Consider the following 25,113-nt stretch of genomic DNA (forward strand, 5'->3'; position numbering starts at 1 on the left):
TTACCTGTAAAACCATGGCACTGTTGGTAAGTGAAGATCTGTAGTGTGTCACAGGATTCTGGCACTGTGCACTTGCAGCCCAGAAACTCAAGTAAATCCTGGACTGCATCAAAAGCAGCGTGGCCACCAGGTTCAGGAAGGGGTTTCTGTCCCTCTACTCTGCTCTGATGCAACCCCCCCTGGAGAACTGTGTACAGTTCTGGTGTCCCCAACACAAGAAGGACATGGAGCAAGTCCATAGGAAGGCCATGAAGTCCCTACCAAGACAGTCTGAGGAACTTGGCTATGTTCAGCCTGGAGAAGAGAAGGTTGTCGGGAGGCCTCCTAGCAACCTTCCAGTTTCTGAAGGGGGCCTACAGGGGAGCTGGAGTTCATCAGGAACTGTAGTGATAGGACAGGGAGTAATGGGTACAAATTGAAAGAGAGGAAATTAGGTTACATATTAGGAAGAACTTCTTTACTCTTAGGGCGGTGAGACACTGGGACAGGTTGTCCAGGGAGGCTGTGGATGCCCCAGCCCTGTCAGTGCTTGAAGCCAGGTTGGATAAGGCCTTGAGCAACCTGATCCAGTGGAGGGTGTCCCTGCCTATGGCAGAGAGGACTGGGAGTAGATGATCTTTACGGTTCATTCTAACCCCTTAACATTCTATTATTCTGTGATTTTCTTCTACTTGATCACATTTTGTTTTAGTGATAGAGAGGTCTCAACAAATGTTTGCTATTGTTTTCTGAGCCTTTAAGAAGAATATAGACCTACTGGATTCAAATTTGGTTTCATGATTAAATAATTGACAGGAATATAAAATTTTCTTCAGAGAAAATAGATAATTGTTTAATTGGTTTTCCTGAAGGAATGATGGTTAGAAAGTATTTTCTTGAGGATAGGAGCATTAGTAGTTTTAGTACTGTTTCTACTGTTTTCTACTGTTTCTACATCATAGCCAAAACTGATCATTTAATATACGGTATTGTATATTATTGTATATATGAATGACCTTTTTTATGAAATGCTACTTCATAATCAGTGATTCAGAAGCTACTATTAGTACCAGAATTAATCTGCTTTTCTCTGTTTTCCACCTCTCACTACCAGGAGTGATAGTTTTTGTATTTATCCAGCTGTTAACTGCTTTGACCCCTCAGGATTCAGCTGACCCTGTAAATACTACTGTGTTTGCATGGGGGCACTGCAGTTGCATTCAGGTGTTTGTAAGCTGTTTTGTTGTTCTAAGCTACTGCATATGTGTTTTGGTTATCTCTAGTTCCAGGTTTTATGTGCAAAGGTATATTCAGAGGTATTCATGTTATGTGGCATTTTGCAGCTTCAGCCGAACAGTGCATCTGGAAGTGGTGCTCTGGAACATGATCCCTCTTCTATTTATTTGCGCATCCCTGCTGGTGAAGCTGTACCTGGTCCCCTTCCTTTAGGAGTATCTGTCATCGATGCATCTGTGGCTCTCTTTGGCGTGGTTTTTCCTCATGTGTCCTACAAACACAGGTCAGTTTACATCAGTGTTAATTTTCAGAACCTAGTGCCTTACTCTCTGGATGCTATTATGTTAGTGGTTTTTTTGGTTTGTTTGTATTTTTTCCCCCTGAAATAAGAATCAACTGTGGTATCAACTGTCTTTAAATTCATAGTTTACTATTTGGTGTCCATTGTGTCTCAGGATTCCAGAATATGTCTACTCAATTTAGAAATAAGGTAATTTCCTCAGTTTTATCACTTTTGAAGATTAATGTTCAGAGGTGGAGACTAGATTCTTCTCTTTTTGTACTGCATTTAACAGTAGTAATATCTCTGCAACCAAAATTTCCTGCAAAAGTAGCCATTGCAATTAACTTCAGCCTTAAAAACAGCAGTGGCATGCATTGAATTTCATTCGACTCCCACAACTGAGACATTTGATTTATACTCAGCAGATAATTGTATGCATGATGAAAAGGAGGAAATGGAATTCACCTTATTTTCCTTTGTGTTCCACATTACCTCTACAGAGTTATGAGTTGTCAGGACTACTTTTGTCATTCAGTTTAGCTAATTTGTCACTGAGCACACAGTGAAAGCAGCTCTAAGATGCATTTCAAAGTAAAATCATCCTTCAGTACAATCCTGATGGCAACAGTTTTTTCCTAGCAGTCAATCTCATTTTGCAGCAAGGGCAGGATAGATGTGGGGCCAACTTGCATTAACTGAGCTTGATCTTTATCTATTGTTAACTATGAAAAGATTTAGCTGCAAAAGAGCTGAGTAATTAAGAACGTGGATTATTCATTACATTCTTGTTGTTGGTATCTTCTAAGGAACACTCCCCCTCCCAGTATGTTTTCTGGGTGGAAGTGGAGGGAGGAATGGAGTTTAAACAGGAAAAACAATAGGAACAATAAAATGAATATGGAGGGTAACACTATTTTAAATGGTAGTGGAAAGGCAACATTTTTCCTCTTTGGTTTCTAGTTATAAAGCCAAATGCACCTGAGGACTTAGATCCTCTTGGTGTTGTTTTATTCAAAAGGAAATGAAAAAATTTGTGGATGAACTAAAAGAACCAGCAAAGGGATGTTCAGAATAACTCTACTCTTTCTGCCTGTAGTGAATACCTTCTGCAGCCCTTGAAGCATAAATTGTGTGACTGAACTTGAAAGGTCCTTTTGTTGTGTGTGTTTTTTTATCAGCTGTGTTTTAGTTTGTATTTTGAAAGGCTATCACTTCAATTATGTTCTTTCCTTTGTTTTAGATTACAGATGTTGGATCACTTTGCTGAATGTGTCAAGCAGGCTAAAGGTGTTCGCCAGCAAGCTGTACAGCTTAATATCTTTACAGCTGTTCTTAGTGCCTTAAAGGTAAAACTTGTAAGCTTGTAATGGAAGCCAAAGTTCATCAGTTTGTATTCAATACAAAGAGCCGTTAGAAGAACCATTGCTAAAGTTACCACTCAAACATTCAAAAGTTTGAAAATACTAAAATTACATTTTTTTCCCAGATATTAGTATGAACTCTCGTCTGCGTGTATCGGCACAGAGGAGAAATGAGGCTCATGTAGTCAGCATTCTGCAATATTCAGCATTCTCTAGTATTCAGACTTTCTTTTTTAACACTTTTTCTTTTAATTATCAATCCTGTAGTTTTATTTGCACTGGACTCATGGAATTAAGTACTTTGTCATATATATTCAAAAACCCCCTCAGTATTGTGCAGATGAGGCTTGTGGAAACAAAAATACAAATATAATTGGGTTTACAGTTTGCTTACTGAATTCTATTGCACTGAGTTCTAGATGGTTGTGTGCAGTCCCACTGACTTCAGCTACAGCTCTGTGCTCTTTAGCTACAGTTGGAAATGCAGCCTCACACTATCAAGTCAGGAAGCTAGATAGCAAGCACAAATAATGCCTGCCTCCTTTAAGCTGATTGTTGCTGAAGCCTCATGTCTTTGGTTGATTGGCAAAATACATTGGCAAAACAACACCTCACTTCTTGCATTGTTCTTAGAAACGTGAACTATGTTGCTACAAGTTGAAAAGTAGATTCTGGGGCAGATTTCTGGAATCTCCCATGCCATGCCAAATGGTCAAAAAATTGTCAAAATTGAGCTGAAATAAGGATTTCAGATCAGAAAATGACAATCTATGGTAAAGCCTTTGACTTTTTCCTCTATAATACATGCAGTATTTTTACTTTATATGTGTTGAATTATTTTTCCCAGAGTAAAATACTTCTTGGAAGTTGTGAAAGTTGATGTACCTATTAATGAAATATGGAAACCAAAGAAGCTGCAGAAGCAGTGTTTAGTGTTATTGTTCTGTACAGTGTTCATTTAAGAGGCTGTATAAACGTTTGTAAAGATGTGATTATTAAGAAAAAAATATTTTCATGTACCTAAGATGTCTTCAGTGTAAGTGATTCTTGCAGAAACATAACTGAGCTGTGGTTTTCCTGTCTGACAGAAGGATGTTGCTGTTAGATTTTTAAAGCTTCTCTTTTTTTCTGAGGTGTCCTGTGTAAAGCTAGATCAGATTCAGTAGGACTAGGGTGCGCTATAATGCATTTGATAAAAAAGGTTGGTGCAACACATCTTCCTGTGTGTGAAATAGGTAGAGTGTTGGCAAACATAAGATCCAGGATGTTGTTGATATTGAGCTTTAGATGTTTTCAACCAATATATTTTAGGATGAACTACCACAAATTATAACAAAAGCAAAAGGATACAATTTTTAATTGAAGGTCTCAAATATATCTTCCCTTTTTCCCCTACATCGAATGTTGTTATTTGTTTCTTTTTCTTGTAGGGTTTAGCTGAGAATAAAAGCACCTTAGGACCAGAAGAAGTCCGCAAATCTGCTCTGACGCTTGTAATGGGTGCCCTTGATAATCCTAACCCTATTTTGAGATGTGCAGCAGGCGAAGCTCTTGGCAGAATGGCTCAAGTGGTTGGAGAAGCCTCTTTCATTGCTAGAATGGCTCAGTACAGTTTTGATAAGTAAGTCGATTCTAATTCAGAAAAGGAAATAAAATTATAATTTAATATAGTTTGGAAGATTCCTCTTCTAAATTACATATTGATTATTCTCTTCATGGTTGCTTGCTATGGTTATGTAGATCTAACAAACCTTCAAACAGATTCTTCTCTTTTCGATTTATTTTATGTGAGGAATAAAAACTGAGTTGTTAAACACACGGAATGTGAAATGATACCAGAGGATAGCTTTTGAGGAGTCACTTGAAGGTTATGAAGCTGTTTCAGATAGATAAACACAGCTTACATTAAGTATGTCTGAAATATGAGTTGTATGATAGTGGTTGTGTTTCATTAAAACATCCTCTTTACACATCGATTTAACTTATGTACTGGCCCATATTTTTTTCGTATTCTGTTGTTTATCTTGGGCCTTTAGAAAGATGTCTGGTAGAAATAACAAGACAATATGTTTCCCAATTTTGTACTTAAATTTAAGGCATCAGTCTCTTTGTGAAAGAGAATGCAACTGCCTCAAGGCTGCAGCCCATGTTTTTGGCTGGTCAGGCTGCATGCGCCTACCCTCAGTCCAGCTCTCCTACCTCTGGGCAACTCAGTTTTTCTCCTCCTTTTATTTCGTAATAAAGTACATCATGCTTACTGTCTTCCCTTGTATTTCTATTGCTGGGACTATTTTCTTGGTTTCTTATCTAGGGTAAAGTTGTTAATGATTGTCATTCTGTTGACACTGTCAAGTAATTTTTGTATGTTTGAGATGTGCATTTGCTTTGTTGTTCACTGATGACTAAGAGCATGCATGTATCTAATATACAGACAACCAGGGGAAAAAAAATCCTTCTTTGTCCTAATTAGGAAATCCTTTTATCTCTCTTCCCCACCCACTGAAAAGGTTTTTAATTACTGAGTTATGTATGTGACATGCATTCAGAAGCAGAAGTATTGTGGAAAATACTCAATAAGTCACTGCTTCATACAACTAGATCATTCAAAATGCTATATGTTCTGTTTTAGTTTCATTAATAAAAGGCTCGGTATTTAAAAAAAATTAAAATGATTTAATGGAAAAGTCATAGAAATCAGCTGTAGAAGAAAACAGCTATATTAAAACCTATACTTTGTAGTGGAAGATGTAGCTGTGGATTTTTTTGTCATTTATCAGTATGTGTTGTCATTTTTCTATTTTTGATTCCTTTTCATTCTTGATTCCGTTTTCATTGCAGTAGTTTAGCAATGACTTTTCTGATTATTAAATTAGGCTGCTGGGAAACACTGGTAAACTCTCAATTCTTTTTCTACATCCTTCCAAAACTCTTCTTCATCCAAAATGTCAAGTTCTTACCAGAAAGAAAGAAAAAAGCTATTAAAATAGCTTTTTTTTTTTACTTGTCTTTTATGTAATCTGGGTTAATAGCAATGTAGATTAAGTATATTGTTTTTGCTTTTGTTGTTAAAGCTTCTCTAGCTCTTCTAGGGTGGCCTGCAAAATTCTGTTAGTTTTTTGCACTCTTATGGTACTTCAAAGGTTCTTTGTAATGAACCTAGTGAATGATATGATTTGCTTTTATTTAACCGTTGATAGGTTAAAATCTGCTCGAGACGTTGTATCAAGAACAGGCCATTCCTTGGCTCTGGGCTGTCTCCATCGGTATGTTGGTGGAATAGGTTCTGGACAGCATCTGAAAACTAGTGTCAGTATTCTCTTGGCTTTGGCACAGGATGGAACCTCTCCTGAAGTCCAGGTAAAAAAAGCAATCACCGCAAAACTATTTTAAAATGTTCAGGATGAAAATTAACAATTAAATTACTGTTCTGTGCTTTAATAGACATTGTGATATGTAAGACATGTAGCGTGTGCCAGAGGGCATGAAGAAAGTGCAACTTTCCTTATAAACTCTTATAGTACAAAATCCCAAAAAGGTAGTGCAATTAAACCATAACCTTATAGCTAGTTAGGGAGGCAGTTGCAAGTGGTCACATTAATTCAGATGAACAAGTGTCTGCTTGTCAGCTGTGCCAGAGTAATACACTGTGATCATATTCCTAACTGACTTTAATTGTAAAGCAAAATGTGCTAGTTTTATTTTAGCTGCCTAAACAGAAATTTTAATAACTGGCTAATGGTCAACATGTGATCAGTTACTGGAGTCTCAGGTGATAGGCAGTAGTTTTCTTTGTCGAGTAATTTCTGTATATGTGATACATATGCAGTATGGCAGTACATCATCTTTGGGAGGTTATATTATGAAAACAGAAATCTGTTGCAAGCTAAACTGCAGTTAGGGGACAGAAGGGGAACTAGTAGTAGCTAAGTCTAAGACAAGCCTAAGTCGAGAAGGGTTTTCTATCTACTATGGACTATAGACATGTAAAGTCTCAAAAGAGGACAACTTGACTGCTAAAAGTTGCTGGTAGAGTAGAAAGGGGACTAAACATGCTGTTTAAAGAGTAACATTTTTGGAGTTGCTGAATATGTATAGACACTATACAGTTCAGAATGCTTCTAAAGTGAAAATACTGGAAAATTGGGAGAAAATGCTGTCTTATCTCTCAAGAGAAATAGGAGAGGTCAGTGTCTCGGTCTGTCTTTTAAGACTTCCATTAAGTGTCTGTGGCTGCTGCTGTAAAAAGAAGAGAGGGCTAGATGGACCACTACATGTGTCTTTATAGTAAGAAGTTGAATTTTAGAGAGAAAAGTGCTGATTTTTTTTTTCTCCAGCAGAGAAAAAAAGCACTAAAAGAATTACTTCAGAAGGAAAAAAAAAAGAAAAAAGAAACCTATTTTGAGTAAAAGCAAGTGTTTTGTCTTTAATTATTGTACGTCAAAGGTTATGGTGTAATTGCATAATATAATAGGTAACTCCTTGTCATTCTTTTCACAAGTTACTGCAAGGAAATGATTATCTGGAATAGTGACTATTAAGCTTTAGCAGCAGGAAGTTGTGTGCCACCCATGAGTAGGGGCACTTTATACCCACAAATTGAGAAGCTGAAGCCTCCACTAACTGTACAGAATCATACTTCACCTTGGTTTAAACTGCTAGAGTACCTTCTTATTTCTTTCTCTGAGCAATAAAAAAGAAATCAAAGTAACAAAGCTTATCACTTGGGAAAACAAGCCTAGTTTTGCTTGAAGATAATGTTTTTTAAAAAAATCTATAAATACAATTTAAAGTCTTGAATTTCCCTAGTTTACTTAAGGTAACAGTAAGTGCAGTTTGCATATCTAACTAACTTCATATATGAGTAGGTAACTCATATAATATAATTGTGCACCATTCATTTAAAAACAAAAATGGAAAGGTTATTGTTTTATGAACAAAAAAAAAGAAGTAAAATATAAAGTGGAAGTCCTACCTAAAGTGGAATATCTACCTTATTTTCTGTTGAGAATACAGCACTAGGCTGGTGGGAAAAGCTAAGCTTTTAAACCTCATCCCTCACTAGATCAGTGTGGATATACAGAAACTGTATGGAAATATGAGTAATGGAAATTTACAGGAATGGAAGGATAAACTGTTATGTGCTACCATGGGGTTAGGACTGTAGAAGTAGTTACATGATTGCTAGTGCTAATGGTCTTTGGATTGCATTAGAGACAATTGAAAAGAAGCAGTTTTAAAAGCAAGTTTTCAAGCTTATTCCTGAGGGTCTAGCTTTTTAATAGTAATATTCTTTTATCATAGTCTTTTCATGTATTTATTGTAAGAAAATTGTAAAATAAGATCATTTAGTAGGAGCTGGGGAGAGATAGCTAATGTTTTCAGGTCTGTTAGTGGAATTTTTTTCCTGTGAAATGTCAATATTCCAAAGGACTGTCCTCTTGCACACTTCTTGCTTTGGCAATTGCAATGAATTACTTTGCTCTTTTATGTACTCATCTTGCAAATGAAATGGGCCGATCTTTCACCATTTTTTTCCTCATGCCTTAGTACACTGACTGAACAGCGCTGCTTTCTTCTCTTGCAGCCTCTAATAAGAAAATTAGAAAATGCTTGTCAGCCTTTCAACTTGTCATGAAAATCAGTTCTTACTGGACTGTAAAAGGCACTTCCCACTAAGGACTTTCTAAGCTGCCCATTTCAGATGCTGCATCCAGTTTTACAGTGGAATGATTCTCTCTTTTTCCTGCCTTGAGTCACTTCTCTTTTTTCCTTTTTGTTTTAAGTAGATATGTTGTTTGTGTTTGTATTTTTCTTCCTGAAAGTGCTTAAAAATATTTTTTCTCAAATTCTTTGTCATCTTATCTCCACTGTCCTCAGAACTGCTGATAACCAAAGAGTATGTTAGGGATGTTTAAACTCAGGTGATTGCTTTTGCTCCTGAGACTTTTGAAACACTTCTGGAGTCAGAGTAGGTAACTAGACATGTTTAAGAGTGGATGTGTGGAGCTAGGCTCCATCTGCATATAAAACTAATTTCCTAAATGCATTACTAAAACAATATTCCTCTGTGTTTTTGATAGACCTGGTCCCTCCATTCACTTGCCTTGATAGTAGATTCTAGTGGACCGATGTACCGTGGGTACGTGGAGCCAACGCTTTCTCTGGTTCTTACTCTGCTCTTAACTGTCCCACCATCGCATACAGAAGTACATCAGTGCCTAGGCCGATGTCTTGGAGCTATAATAACTACTGTTGGGCCTGAGCTGCAAGGTTAGTGGGAATTTGAAGAGAGAACAAAAAAATCTACCTTGTATAAAGATGATATTGTAATCTTAAATGGAAGAGTACAAGTTTTTGTTAGTTGCAGATGGTGGCAGGTGATGTTGACTAATTTGGTTACAGTCCTGCGAGCAACCTCACTTTTGATGCTACTTATAACTGCTTGGGGCTTTTTTGACTGCAGTTAGAGATTTATATAAAAAAGTTGAAGTGATGTATGGTGTTCTGGCTAATGGCAAATTTGCTTGGTACATAAGCAATGAAACCCTTGCTTTTGTTGTGTATGTTTTTGTTGTGTAGTTGGGGGATAAGGCAAGGTTTTTCCTCTGCTTTTTTAACACATGATTATTTTATTTTTAAATGATGGCGAGAGCTTAAGTTTGAAATAATTGATAATATTGTGAACTGTAGCTCATTTCCATTCATTCTTGATATCTTTACATCACTGTACCTTACTGTAGAGACCAAGATCTTGTCATGCCAAACACTGTGTCTGAAGTTCTGTGCCTCAGGTGTTAAAAACACAGATTTGTAACTTTGTCTAACTGGGATTTTTAGGAATATTTATGGGATAGTCTTTGATGCATTACCAGAGAGCCAACTACTAGTGAAATTTTAACTCTAAATAACTGGACTTAAGTTTCTAGTTATGAAATATTTCTAGATGGTTTAATTGAACTTATGTTTTTTGTATGTTAATTAAAATTGCCTGCATACATATATGCTAGCTTGAGAGTTACTTGATATTTTAGGAAATAGTTCAGTGCGCGAAATGTTGCTCATATATATAGAAGGAAAGAGACTTTTAGAATCTAAATTGAGATAATGTTTTGATCTTCTGGGAAGATAGTCTCTAAATATTTCTGACTGGAGATTATCAATCCAGAATTTCATTTGGACAGGATATGGTTTAACTGAGCTAAAAAAGAGATACTGAAACACTGTAGTGTTTCTAATTTTTGTGGGAATTCAGAAAAATTGCATGTTAATCTGTCAGCTTTGAAGCATTAAAGCTTCTCAAAGACTTTAAGTCTACAGTTGCCATACAAAAGTTTTGCTGTGTTAAGGATATCATATTACATCATTAGGTAACGGAGCTACAATTTCAACGATCCGTTCTTCCTGTTTGGTGGGATGTGCAATCACACAAGACCATTCAGACTCACTTGTTCAGGCAGCTGCCATATCCTGTCTTCAGCAGCTTCATATGTTTGCACCACGGCATGTCAACCTGTCCAGTCTGGTTCCCAGTCTTTGCGTGAGTACAAAATGCATCCCTTTTGTTCCTCAAAGTTTTATGCATGTGTTTAGCACAGGATAAGGGGAAGTACTTAGCAAGATGTCAAGGATACCCATATCTAATAAGCATAATGTTACAGACAATGAAGTTCATACATGAATAACTAGTGCTGTTTTGAAACCTTTTCCTGTTTGTTTTCTGCTAAGCAGATGCTATTTTCATTTTCTTTTCTCATATTCCTTACTTTCAAATTATACTTAGTTTGATAGGGTTTCCTCTGAGTTGTCTCGTGCATTTCTTCATACTGCAAATATGTAGGCAAGGTCTGCCTTCCCTGCCGCATTAGCAAACTTTTCAGATTCGCTTTTAAATGGAATTAATGCCAGGTATTAAAATTAAACTGTACAGTTCTACACTCTAGTTTTAATTTCTTCTTCCTGCATTGGCTTCATAACTTCTAGTTACTTGTTTTGTAACTTGAAACAGGGAATACTCTTTACATTAATTAAATCTCCCAAATGTACTGTGTTTTAGTTCCATTAAAACAACCTCAGTGTGATGTTTAGAAATTCTTTAAAGTCTACTTGTTTTTTCAGGAGTAAAATCTTGTATATTCCTATGTCGAATATAGATTTACTGTTAAAATGCTTTATGAACTATACAATCCTTTCATTTAGGAAAGCATTTTCCATCCACATAGTAACTTAATACCAAGAAAGCAAACGTGTGTTTGGTTTATTAAAAACAAATTATCCCAAGATAAATAAAGAATCAGAGTTTTTTAAAGAGCACTCTTCATCTCTTTCACTGTGGAAAAACATACACTTCTCTGTGCAGCTACTTCCTCTCAGAAAAATAGAGACCATGCACATTTCTTCCAAAAGAAAAATATTTGCTTGCACTTGAGGTGATTCAAAGGAATTAAAAGCCAGTGTTGGTTAGCAAAGAAATCTGATGCTGTCTTACTGAGAGGCTTCTAAGAACTTACTGCTGTAAGATTCTGTTACAAATTTGAAATGGAAGTTTTTATGATAGCTGTCATGTGTGGTGCACCAGATGATGGATTTTTGTTTAAAAGAATATGATTTACAGCTATAGGAGACTATGAGGCATAGTACTACTAGAGTATAGCAGATTGGAAATGGTAATTAACCTGAATTGCACTGGCACAGTAGTTCCAATATTTAAGCTTTTATCTCTTTTAGCCAGGTAACAGCTCTATGTATGTCAGCTTTATTTTCATATTTGTATATTATCAAAAGTGCTTACTTCTGAACTTCCAGGACCTGGTACTCAGCAGCTCACACTTGGGCATAAAACTGAAAAGTAGAATGATTTTAGTCCTTAGCAGCATCGATTTACTGATACTGGGGTGCAGCAGTTCACTCATCTGTAATGGTTCTGATTTTTAGGTTCATTTGTGCAGCTCTCACTTGCTGCTTCGCCGGGCTGCAGTTGCGTGTTTACGACAGCTTGCTCAGAGGGAAGCCTCAGAAGTATGTGAATATGCCATGAGCTTAGCAAAAAACACTGGAGACAAAGAAAACAGCGGCATCAGTACGTATTTCTTACACGTGGCCTTTCTGTAACAGCTGAGTGTGCATGTGGGCATTATGTGTGTGCCTTTAGAAAGAGGGGAAAAAAAGCTGAAACACCCGCTTCCCCCCCAAGTGAAGAAAACCTTAAAACTGTCCCTTCCAGCTTCAATACATTCTGGCCACACCCCTGATTACCTCTTGAATTTCATTTAAAATTTAGCTGCTTGTTAAGCTCGGAGTTAAACCTCTCTACCTCATTAAAGCTGGCAATCAAATAGGGAACACAGTATATATACAGCAGAAACATTTTACAGTTTTTCTGGTATTTCAGCTCTTGTTATTTTGAAAATTGACTTAATTGTTTGCTGTTTGATCAAGATATTTGGTTCTGTTATGTTATGTTAGCACCACATCTGCAAAGGTATAGACTTTGCTGGTTGATTCAATTCTTAGATGTATAATTTTATTTTGAAAATAGGAGGCTCAGCACAGTCTTCATTCAAACATAGAATCGTGAGCTTACTCATTAAATCACATCAGTTAAATCTGTCTCTGGGAAGATTCTTTAGAGTCCAATACTACTAGGTTTTTTTTACAAATTTAGGGGGTATGTACCTTGAAAAAATAGTGAGATTTTTTTTTTACTAGTACTTGGTAGTGTTATTTCCCTTGCAGATAAAATTAATTGCTGTATTAAAATATTTCTAGTGTTGATTCAGAAAAAAATCAGTGACATCTTAATGTATCATTGACTGGACTATACACACACAAATACACAATATCCAATTCTAGTCTGTTCTTCTGAATTTTAAAACTGAACTACTGATTTCAGAAAAGATTTCTTATTATCACTTTGCAGACATTAATCCTTTTGCACCAGGAGCTGGTTCTCGTCGAGATGCTCATTCCCGGCATCAGGGGGTTAATATAACAGAGACAGGCCTGGAAGGTGTCCTTTTTGGAATGTTGGATCGGGAGACTGATCGGAAGTTGTGCTCAGATATCCACGACACTCTGGGACATATGCTTTCATCGCTGGCAGTAGAAAACCTTTCTCACTGGCTAATGCTTTGTAAGGATGTCCTTGCAGCTTCAAGTGGTAAGTGTTCTGTATTGTTCACAGAAACAATATGTTCTTAGTATTAGCGTGTTCTAGCAATATTGATTTGGAGCTTGTCTTTTATCCTAGTTAAGATATAGGTTATATTGCATATAGAACTTTGATTACAGTGCATTAAAAATCCCTTAGAAAGAAGAAATCATCAATGTTAAGTTTCAGAATATTGTTTTTAAGATTAAAACATAGGTTGCTTAAAAGAGGATTTCCAAGGGAGAAGCAGAAGTAGTGTGTTTATAACTCTGACATTTCAGTATCTTAGTGAAAGCAGACATTCTTTTTAGCCATTATACATCAAGATTGTACAGAAAGAAGAGTGCTGTATACATTCTGAGTTTTCTTTTATGAGGTTTTTTGAGTTACTGATGTGATGATGGGTTACCATGGTGATGAAACTTTTGTTTGTTGCTCAGCTTCTCAAGATTTGTTTGCACAGATTTTGTCCTCTGTGACCTTATTCCTGTTTTTCAGCTTGTAGGGTAGTTGTGATGAAGATTCTGCTCATTTCCCTTGCACTTATACTTGTTTATTGGCATGTGTGAGTTTGAGTTCATCCTGAAGCTGTTTCTAAGTGCTGCCAGCTTTACATTTGCTGATGAGTGATGCTACCAACAATTTCTTTCTGTATTGTAGTTACCACATATCTGCCCAGTGAGAAAGACCTCATTTCTCAAGTTTGAAGTTGGCATGTCCTTTTATTATTTCATATGGGATGGGTCTTAAGGTTTTTAACATGGTTGTCCAATTTCTTATTTATTTATTAGTAGGTGACATAATCTCAGAGAACCGTATTTAAATAAATTTCTCTCAGGTGTGCTTTAAGCCAACAACTTCACTTTGAACTCCTTTGATCCAAAATCTTGCTTTTTGAGCAGAGATATACAAATCATCTGCATAAGATCCTGCATGCCCTTTCAAAACACTGTTGTTATGAACTGGTGTCATCCATGTTTGATTTGCCACAGCCTTTTTCTTTATTGAATGTCTTGGGTCTTCAGTAGTTTTAATTTAGACTTTCTAAGAAGCATACCTCAGTTGGGATGGGTTACCCTTGCAATAATTTCTTCTCGTTTTCCTCTAATTATTTCTGGAGTAATTTTTGTCAGTATCTTGGCATTCTGCTAAATTAGACTTTGTCATAGAGAACTTATGTTCTCGTTTCTGAGTAGCAGAAGTGTATATGTGTGTTTGGTGAGGTGTTTTTTTGTCCCTGTTTGGCTTTTGATTTTTTATGTGATCCCTGAAGCAATTTTATTTTCTGAAATGAAGTTGCAAAGCCACACTTAGAGAAAAGAATTTTTTTAATGTTAATTACGTTTTTGGGTGCCATAAAGTGCCAACTTGGCTGTGTATCTGTCCCATGACATGGAGCTTTGTAATTTTGTTTCAGTTTAACTGGCACTTTATCTTTTACTTGAAACAGAGACTGAATAATTCAACGCTAAGCTGATTCTTGATTCTGAGCCTGATAATCTCCTTACCCTGTTTATTGGCAATTTAATGGGTTAATTTTCAAAGCTGAGAAGTTTAGATATGGGATTCAACTGTAGTTGGTGTCTGTGGCAAATGGATGTTACAGGAATTTATTTCATATTGTTTAAGATAAATAAAGGGTAATATAACCCAGATTAGAGGTGAAAAATATTTCTTTTACTGATGATATTTCTTTACTTTTTGACGTGTGTCAAATGTTGTTTTAATGGATGAATTAGTCTGTTCTGAATCTCAGTGTAAGGAAAGACTTGAATTCTTGTCCTTAGGTGTGTTTTATGGATTGTAACAGTGGGATTTTTTTTCCCTTTTAATTGTTCTCTGTTGTAGACATGAGCACTGCTGCTCCCTTAGGAGGGAAGGATGAGGAATCAGAGAAGAAAGATGAGATGGATGATGATACAATGTTTACCACCTTGGGTGAAGAGGATAAGTCCAAGCCTTCTGTAGCGCCTCGTTGGGCAACTCGTGTGTTTGCAGCAGACTGTCTGTGCCGAATTATCATGCTGTGTGAGAATGCCAACAAGGCACACTTCGATCTGGCACTGGCTCGTTTAGCCAGACTTAAAAACCCAAAAAGTAATTACAGAACATGCATGTTTTGGTTTTGGTTTTAATTTTTTATTTTATTTTATTTTCGACACCTCTTTACAGCTTAAGATTACACAATCAAGAAAAAAAGTATAAGCACTTATCCTTTCATGGCCAAACCCAAAGGAAATGTCCAGCAAAAGTCAATAAAACTGTAACCATATAATACTGTAATTTCTATACCATGAACACAAAGAATGAGGTTTGGTGGAAAATGTAAATTCTAACAGACTCATGTGCTTAGGGAAAAAAAACGCCTAGATATGCAAACCTTTTCTCAAGTCTGAAACAGAAGCAATAAACTTGTAGCTAAGGGCAAGCTGGGAATGGTTTCACAGTTTAATGTAATGACAGAATGAATTGAATTTAAGAGATTATGTTATCATCTCCAGACTGAAGGGGTGCCAGGAAAGAAGAAAAGAGGACATAAGGCTACATAATTGACTGTGGAGAGAGAGATGTGGGAGGGAGTTATAAAAAGACATGGGCTTTTAAAAGTCCATTCTTTTGGTATCCATGAGAGTTATCCCATGAGCTTGGTTTTCAAGCTCATGTTTCAGACATACTTTTATGAGTCAGAGAATCAAAATTGAGAGGTCATATCTCACATAGTTGTTTTCTGAAGAAATGGTTTTTGAACAGATAGTGGGAGGCTTCTGTCCTTAAGTTGTCCATGTTGTATTGGTTGTGCTGTTGTAATGATTGCTTGTGTTCACAAATGTAGTGAGGACCTTGTGTATATAGGATGAATGCTGTGAGCATGCCAGAATGCATGAGATCAATGGATTTTAGTGTCTGTGTCATTGAGGTTAGTGTCTGTTAGGATATGGAGAGTTACCAAGTCTTTGCCTATGTTGCTTTGGTGCAGCCTGGTTCCAGCACTGTGCATTGGTTTTGTGAGAATCTGGTTTTTGACTTGATTTGAGGCTGAGGTTACTGTTTGAAGACTAGAAAGGAAGAGTTTGGGCAAAGTTTATTTTGAGATGGCATTGTATTACAGAGAAAATCAGGAAATAACTGCTGCTTATAGAATCCTACAGAGGATTGCATATTATAATCATGAGAATTTATATCTCTGAATTTATTTAAAGTGAACTGTGATGTGTTTGGTATCATTGTAAAAAGGAAAAGTCAGCAAACTTCTACCCCCCAAATTCAGCTTCAAAAATACTCAAATTTTACTACTGTCTTTGATGGTCTGAAAAAGTAAGTGCAGACTTCATCACTTTATAGTTTTTATGTGATTTCCAGTCCTTCTTTACTGACATGCCTCTGAAAAGCTTCAGCCACAAAATAATTTTTCTTTTTTTTACCTTGAGACTTGAAAATAGCTTAGACAATTTGTATTTTTTGTTAGTCACACTTGATTTTTAAAGTAATTTATTTTCATATTAGTTGTACAACATACGGTAGTTTGAAATTGAGAGTAAGAAAATAAATAAACTGAATAAATAGAGAAGAATAATCCTTTCAGAAATGTTACTGGGTTAAATATTGTTCTTTACTGCTTGCTTATGGCCTTGAATGTGGTTTTTGGGAGCAGAATTAGAGGCATACTCGGTTTTAAGTGTTTAAGCTTGACATCAGCAGGGGTCACTATAAGCATAGGACTTGAGCAGGAGCAGGAATTGCCTTGAAGACTTTCTGTAGGTTTTATGAAATGTTTTAATATATTCTATTCTACTTAACCACACTTACATCCTCTATTCTATGCAATTTCTGCTCAATTTTTAAGGTTGTTTTAGGAATAGAAGTCATAGAATCACTTTAAGGGGGGAAGGGTGAACAAGAATACTAGGTGACATTCTTTCCTGCCTTCTTCCACACCTTAAATGTGGACCTTTGAAAACTGATAGGTAAAAGTTATACATGTCAGTGAGGAAAATGGTACATGTATCTGTCAGTGAGGAAAATGGTACATGTATCTGTCAGTGAGGAAAATGGTACATGTATCTGTCATGTTAGCTGTCTTTTAAGTTACTAAATAGTTCTTTCTGTTCTGTTCTAAGATGACTTCTTAGTACTCCATCTCTCTGACCTTATTCGAATGGCATTCATGGCTGCGACTGATCACAGCAACCAGCTACGAATGGCAGGTCTTCAGGCTCTTGAAGACATTATCAAGAAATTTGCATCTGTTCCTGAGCCAGAGTTTCCAGGCCACGTGATACTGGAGCAGTATCAGGCAAATGTGAGACCTCCTTTATAAGTTCGGGAAATTGTGTATTTATTTCAATATGCCAGTATTAACTTTGAGAACATTTTGTAACTTTTGTAACTTCAAAAGACCTGTGAGGAGATTTTTCTGTGTGTGAAATTGTGCTGAAGAGACACACTTATTTATCTCTTCAAGTTTTATTTTTGTATCTCTTTTTATTTATAGTAGTTCAGTAGCTGACAAAATGAAAAATTCAGTAGCTTGAAAGCCAAATGTTGTAAGTTACATTAAATTTTTGGCAAAAGTGGCTTTTCATTTGTAGAATTAGGAATTGGAAAATACATCAGAATCAGTTCTAGATATAATCTAATAAATCTGTTTTCTTGGAAATGAGTGAATATACTTCTGTTTAAAAGAAAACTACAAAAGTATACCAGTGGGAAATGGGCAGTTGAAGATTTATTTTGGGGTATTACTGCTTTTTTTTCTTGCATAGCCGAATATTTTCACCTCCTTTGTCTTCACTGTGTCTTCAAGATCTTTTTCAATACTTTTTAAAGGCAGACTTTCATACTTTTCACTTCCTGCCCTTTTTTTTCCTTCCTTCTGTGGAGCTGTAGCCATTGCTTCTTCTCTTTGACTTGGTTCCTTTTGTTTCAGAAAAATGCTGCCTTATAGCAACTGCCTAAAAGGCTTTTTTTGGTCAGTATTTGTCATTTGAGGAACTTGATGCAAATCCAGTCATAAACATTTGATTTCACACTTCTATTCCTTTGGACATCAAAAGGTCATTGGCTTATTGAGCCTTAGCAAAAATTTCACCTGTAATACTTGAATGACTAAAAGGATATTCATTAATGTAAGATACTACCACATATTTGACAAAGGTAGTTGAGACTTAAAAATTACAATGAGCAAGCAGGAAAAAGGTGGTTTAAGACTTTGTAGTTGTTGTTTAAAGAATGGTATTGCAAATATGTTCTAGACAGCAAGGATACGTTTGGGTTGTAACTATAATGCCAAAATTAGGAATTTTGTCTTACTTGTTTTGTATTGGTCCTTAAGCCTTTAACAAGATGAGATAAACAATGTTGTATCCCTATTGTTTTAGTTGGATTTCTTAATTTTTCTTCCTATCAATAGGTTGGAGCTGCTCTGAGGCCAGCTTTTTCCCAAGATACACCATCCGATATAACTGCAAAGGCCTGTCAGGTACGGAGGAAAATGTTCGGATACTATAAGCAAAAAACTAATTTTCCTTCTCTTTGGAAAAAGGATGCAAAAGAGAAGAAGTATCAAATGTCTGGAAGATGTTGTAAACTTAGGCTGTGATGTTTTTGCATCTTTTGAGTTTTCTAGTAATGTATTTTGTTCCTCAGAAGTGCAGAAGTCCTTTTAGGGAGCTACATAAACATGTCTGAAACTAATTATGTCTTCATGTCAATTCTGCGTTTGTTGCTACAAGAAAAAAAAAAAGGAAAAAAACCTTTACTTAATGAGACCAAGAGTAATGTATTTATTGAGTTTTCTTTCAGTCTGATCAAATACTTGGATTACTAATAATGCACCTTCCAACACTAAACTTCCATTCAGTTTAATACTCTATTTTAGATTTTACAATTTAGAAGATCTGAACATTCTCACTACAACCATAATAAACCTTGTTAGTGAAATTTTGGTAATTTTTTTTTTTGCACATGTGTGTTTTTTTTTTCTTGTGTGTGATCTTGCATACTGTAGTTTAAACCAACTATCAGCAACATAGCTGTGGTAGTATCTGGAATGTGTTTTGCACAGTGAAATTACTACTGTAGTTTAAAGCAGCAGTTTAATTATCTATGCAAACATCAGTTTTGAAACAGTAACACTGTGTACGTGAGTTTTATGTAGTGAATTTGGTCCAGAAGGAGTGTGACTTTGTCTTGTTCTTTTATGATCTTAATTTCCAGCAAAACTTGTAAGGATAGATCAAGTACTGCATAATTTGGTATCTTACACGTAGAAAAGTCTATGTCCATCCTGACTTACAGAATGTTTCTGTACATTTAAAACTAGATGAAGAGGCAGTTTGTGTGAAAACTTATTCTGTGTAAGTTGTCAAAATCTTCTCTGTTCAGCTGGTTTCAAAGTGGATGTGTGCATGTACAGGATCAAATGGTTAAAGATTAGTTTTGGATATTGAATTCTCTCTAGAAGTTACATGGACAGAGAGAAACTTTACTGAATGAGTTGGATGTTGTTATTTTTATGTATTTATATGAATGAAACAGGTGTTGACTTGCTGAGCAGCAGGATTGAAGCTGGTCTTAGTCCTACTGCAAATGAATAATGGATTTGTGAGATGTTTTCAACAGCTTTGTCCTGTACATCTTTGGGACACTTTTGATGTTTGTTTTTACATTATTTTAAATATGTCCATCATTCCAGATCATGAGAGTCCCTTCCCCAAAGGCTTTCATGGAACTGGTTCTCTAGAAGCAAAATAAAAATTGGAGATTGGTCAAAAATGCCTTGGAAAAAGAGTTTGTAAAACCTGAACTGCTTGGTTTTTTTGCTTCTGTTCCTCATCGTTGTAGAATCATCACCAGAATAAGAGCAGTTCTTCTGAAAGAATTTGTCCCTTTTTATCTTTGTAGAAAAGCAGTTGCACCGAAATTCTTCTATTGTCTGCATTATGCCTGGGCATGAATGTGTTTCAGAGCATGAATGCCAATGTATAGCATTAACCAGGAGCAGCTGATCTGTGTGATGCTTGTTATTTTAAGTACCTATTTGGATCCATTCAATTCAAATAAAAAGTGAAGAGACACCCAACTGTCTGTCCACTATGTCTCATATCGATTATTCTAGATATAGAACTGTTGGTTCCAAATCATAACTCAGTTTTTCAAAGATTTGTATTTCACTCATTTCTAGGTGTTTTCTTGACGTTAGTGATTTGAAAGCTTCTCATTAGTATGGAGCCTTATATATTAATTGGAGAGGCATGGGTTTCTAAAGATGTACTTTTATTGATTGCTGTCCAGTATATTCTTCACAGGGAATGCAATGGCACATTACCTGAACGATTTGACCAGACACTTGGGAACAGAATAAAAAAATTGTTACTATGTATTTGTGGGGGATTAAAAAACTATTTTAAGTATTAACATGCATTGCAAATACAACCTTTGTAACGACTTATCTGAGCAGTTCTGTTGTCATGGGTGGGAATTAAAAAAAGGAAAACCTCAGGTTTATTTGTGTTAAGCAGGAAGAGAGTGGCTAAGTTTTTGGTGTTGATTGTTCTAGGTTTTGTTTTCTTACTGATTAAATTTTTTTGTTTATAAGGTTGCTGGGTTTTTTTGCTAGTTTAGAATGATTCTAAACTTTGTTTTCTAGGTATGTAGCGCTTGGATAGGAAGTGGGGTTGTAAGTGACCTGAATGATCTTCGCCGAGTTCACAACCTTCTTGTCTCTTCCCTGGATAAAGTGCAAGCAGGAAAGGGATCTTCTAGCCAGCTTTACCGAGAGAGTGCAACTACTATGGAAAAACTTGCAGTTCTGAAAGCATGGGCTGAGGTAAACATTGACCATTAAATCTTTGAAAGATTGAAAACATTTTACAGGGTAATAGCAGCCTCACACCTCCCTGGCTGCACCTGTCCTTCTAACCTCCTAACCTGTTGCACTTTCACTCCTGGGATATTTTAATCTCTATATCTTTCTCTGTTGCTTTTTCTGCCATTCTGTGAATCAATATTTACAGTGAGGCTTGATTGTTCTTTGTTTTACTGTACTTTTCTGTATCAAAATACACACTCATACCCTATCACATTTTGAATTTCTTCTCATCTTATTACTCTTAAACTTAAAAAACCCTCCAGAACCAAGCAAACAAAAAGCAAACCCTCCTCCCCCCAAAAAAACGCTCAGAAATCAAACAACTTTGAAATATATTCTGGCATAATATTGCAATTAGTTAACTAAGAGTTTGTCAAAGTGTTCCTGATTGACATGTTTTAGAAACAAAAGTGCATAGCCAAAATATTTTAAGAAAGTGCCATTTATGACCCTGTTACATATGAACTGGTAGAAATAAAAGGTAAAAAATAAATAAAATGTAGTTGTGTTGAAAATCTCAGTCATTTTCTGGTGAGTTGTAAATGTATGGAATCTGTTACATTCACAAGGGAAAGGCTGCTGCTTTTTCTTTTAAAAATCTCACAGCACGTACTTTCATATCTTCTAGGTGTATGTTGTTGCCATGAAGATTAAGAAAGAAGCAGAGACCAAACCAAAGCGTGTTTTAAAGAGCACAGAGGAGGATGACGATGATTTTGGTACTGTAGATGAGTTGCCACCAGACAGTTTGATCACACTTGTACAACCTGAACTGCCTGCGCTCAGCCGACTCTGGTTAGCAGCGCTGAAAGATTACGCTCTTTTAACTTTACCAGCTGAATTTGCTACCCAGCTTCCACCAGATGGTAAGCACTGAAAGAAAACTGTAGTTGAACCTTCAGAATTATTCTATAAATTACTTGGCATGCATGTTTTTTTGCAAGTGAAAAATTTCTGCCTGATAGAAATATGAGTTTCAACTTCGAGCTTTTTTCCTTCAATCTGAATGAATAGACTCTTTATCTGAATTACTGAGGTCATTAAAGTGATGTCTTTGTAGAATTAAGAATACGTCTGCACTTCTAATACCTTGATATGAAATGCAAAAAGATGTTATTGTAAGAAAAACACAGCCCCCAAGATGAGAGTGGATATGTCTTACATTATTTTACTGAGTTAAGAATGAATGTTCTATATGAAAAATGGTGCAAGACCTGATGACTGTGCCTGCCTTTGCTCTCCGCTCACTGCTTCATCATGGCCGGCGTGCTTTCTTATGAGAGGTACTGATGTTGCTACAATGTTACTACACAATTGGAATTTACTCTCACTAACAAGTGTTTTACCTGAATGTTTACATGACCCAACGCACCCTGAATAAATATGCTGATAAATTTAAAGTACATGCTTGTTGTCTATTATTGGCAGATAATTTTAGAATTTACCTTTGCCTTGCTAATTTAACAGGAGGAGCATTTTACACTCCAGAAACAATTGATACAGCTAGACTGCATTACCGAAACTCCTGGGCTCCCATACTACATGCAGTGGCACTTTGGCTGAACAGTACAGGATTTAATGTGCCAGAGTCAACAGAAGAGACTGCTGCAGCAATGCCCAGTTCACAGAAACGTGCTACATCCATTATGTTAAACCAGACACCTGGAACTCCACCTGCCACTAAATCTTTGCCAGAGATAAACAAAGATCGAATGCACTTAATTTTGGGTAAGAGTTACAAGTTAAGAGCTCAGTAGCAGCACATTATGGTATGAAACGCTATGGGAATAAGAAAAGATACTTTGCCTGAAATCTAGGAGGTTTAAGATGCATTACATGTCTGGACATTAATGTTTTGAAAATCTGTGTCTCCTTTCTATCTCTGTTTGTTGTGTTCTTTATAGCATTGGCAGAATATTTGTCAGTGTGATTATTGTGATTTTTATGGATAAGTTGTATATCTAGTTTATTTATGTAATTAAATAAAATGAGTAGGAACTGTTCTACACTGTAATATACTCAACGCTGGTGAGGCCACACCTGGAGCGCTGTGTCCACTTCAGGAAGGACATTGAGGTGCTGGAGCAGGTCCAGAGAAGAGCAACAAGGCTGGTGAAGGGACTCGAGCACAAGTCCTATGAGGAGAGGCTGAGGGAGCTGGGGCTGTTTAGCCTGGAGAAGAGGAGGCTCAGGGCAGACATCACACTCTACAACTCCCTGAAAGGAGGTTGTAGCCAAGTGGGGGTTGGTCTCTTCTCCCAGGCAACTATCAGCAAGACAAGAGGGCATGGTCTTAAGCTGTGCCAGGGGAGGTTTAGGTTGGATATTAGGAAGAAATTCTTTACAGAGAGGGTAATCAGGCATTGGAGTGGGTTACCCAGTGAAGTGGTGGATTCACTGTCCCTGGAGGTTTTTAAGATGAGATTGGATGTGGCACTTAGTGCCATGGTCTAGTAACCACGGCAGTAGTGGATCAAGGGTTGGACTTGGTGATCTCAGAGGTCCTTTCCAACCCAGCTGATTCTATGATTCTATAATACAGATGATACAAAATTTTGTGCTTTAAAGATGCAAAAGCCGCAGGGTTAATTAAAATACCCTTATAAAAACACTGTTCAGCAGTGACTGATATTTGACAATTCACATGAGTAGCTTTTGTATCAGTTTTTCATCTGTGAGCAGCACTCACTGTTGTCCTTTGTTGTTACCTAACACCTTTAAGGGGTGGATGTGATCTGAGAAATGCCAACAGTTTCCTGAGATATGCAGATATTTAAAGCCAGAATAAAGTACCATATGTATAATATGAATATTGCATATTTTTTGAGGCTTAACTTCATCTCATTTATCTTTACATTTTAAAGAGTTCAAGAAAATAAAATGCAGTTTACAACTGAAGGATTCAGAAGTCTGACTTAAAGATCTTTAGATTTAGATAGATTTCTGTTCAGTAGTCCAAGTTGCTTGTTGTCACTGTTGTTTGTTTTTTTTATCCTGCCAAATTTTTGGGAAGACATGGTGCAGAAGAGGAAGCAAATGCAGTTTTGGTCATTTTAATGCATAGAGTCTCTTTTCTTTTAAAGGAAGAAAAATTGAGAAAAACACATATCTTTCTAAAGTGGTTAAGAACCTGCTATATTTTAAGAAAAATTTAAAAAGAAAACTTGATTTTATGATGATATGAACATTCTTTTTAATTATTGCTCTTTTCAGGTGTTAGTATACAGTTTCTGTGTTCACCACGACCTGAAGAGCCTGTTGAGCATGTTACATCTTGTTTACAAGCACTTCATACTTTATTGGATTCCCCTTGTGCCAGGATCCATATTGCAGAGGATCAGGTAATGTATGATCATGTTGTGACAATCAGCTTTTTCTAGGTCTTGGTCTTTCCTCTATGATGATTACAAAAACTGTAATTATTTTTCATGTGAGAAAAGTATTTGCTCCTCATAAACAAGTGACATAACAATCAGGAATCATTAAGTCCTAATTAATTTTTTTATATGTATTTTGCTTTACTGTAGCTCCTTGGTGTTGAACTCTTGAGTGTGCTTCACCGACTGCTCCTGACCTGGGATCCTCCCTCAGTCCAGCTGCTGGTTACAGGTGTTGTCCAGCAGATAGTAAGAGCAGCTCAAGATTATTTGCAGGAAAAAAGAAACACACTAAGTAAGATTTTGAAAATGTGGCTTGCTTTGCAGAGTAAATAAGTAACAGGTTTTCATCTTGGGAAAGGAACTCAATTGCATTAGAGTGTGGTTACACTGAGGAGGAAGATGCTGTGTATTCCACAGATAATTTTGTTTGTATTCGTAATTACCTGCTGATTTCTTAGCTCTTGTAAGATGTAATTTTTCTTCCTCTGATCATTCTAGTGGTTATTCTTTTCATGTCATTGTTTTCGTTCTTTTTTCTTGAGTGGTGAAAGTTATACCCAGCACGCCACTTAAGGTCTAGGACTTTCTAATACCTTGCTCAGTTTCCTTAAGGTTTCTCTACTAACTGCCTCCTTAGCACTTCGTTTGCCTTTTTTTCTGAAGTTCAGTTGTTTAGTCACTGGTGTAGGGTATTGTGGTGTGTCCCTGGCACAACTGGCATTCATGAAGTGAGTGAACTGCTAGTGGAATCAGGATGAAAAGTTGCCTGCCCAGAAGATCTTGCCAGGAAGTGGAGCAAACTTGCACCTGGGTTCTTACTTCACTGACATTCAGGGCATTCAGGGTGTGTCAGCAAC

General features: G+C 36.5%; 1 protein-coding gene across 1 annotated transcript in view; it reads left to right on the forward strand.

The window, feature by feature from the left end:
* HEATR5B (HEAT repeat containing 5B) overlaps positions 1–25,113 on the forward strand; it is a 54,876-nt gene that overhangs the window by 13,769 nt on the left and 15,994 nt on the right. Inside the window, exons 15-30 of the mRNA XM_029965035.1 lie at positions 1,323–1,498; positions 2,739–2,844; positions 4,290–4,480; positions 6,057–6,216; positions 8,940–9,129; positions 10,227–10,396; positions 11,791–11,935; positions 12,776–13,015; positions 14,855–15,103; positions 17,125–17,306; positions 18,417–18,485; positions 20,655–20,834; positions 21,505–21,742; positions 22,344–22,604; positions 24,090–24,217; positions 24,404–24,548. Coding sequence (XP_029820895.1) covers positions 1,323–1,498; positions 2,739–2,844; positions 4,290–4,480; positions 6,057–6,216; positions 8,940–9,129; positions 10,227–10,396; positions 11,791–11,935; positions 12,776–13,015; positions 14,855–15,103; positions 17,125–17,306; positions 18,417–18,485; positions 20,655–20,834; positions 21,505–21,742; positions 22,344–22,604; positions 24,090–24,217; positions 24,404–24,548 — 2,830 coding nt within the window. The remainder of the gene's footprint in view (positions 1–1,322; positions 1,499–2,738; positions 2,845–4,289; positions 4,481–6,056; positions 6,217–8,939; positions 9,130–10,226; positions 10,397–11,790; positions 11,936–12,775; positions 13,016–14,854; positions 15,104–17,124; positions 17,307–18,416; positions 18,486–20,654; positions 20,835–21,504; positions 21,743–22,343; positions 22,605–24,089; positions 24,218–24,403; positions 24,549–25,113) is intronic.

The sequence above is a fragment of the Manacus vitellinus genome, unplaced genomic scaffold, assembly GCF_001715985.3.
Source record: "Manacus vitellinus isolate BGI_N305 unplaced genomic scaffold, ASM171598v3 scaffold_8_pilon, whole genome shotgun sequence".
NCBI classification, from domain to species: Eukaryota; Metazoa; Chordata; class Aves; order Passeriformes; family Pipridae; genus Manacus; species Manacus vitellinus.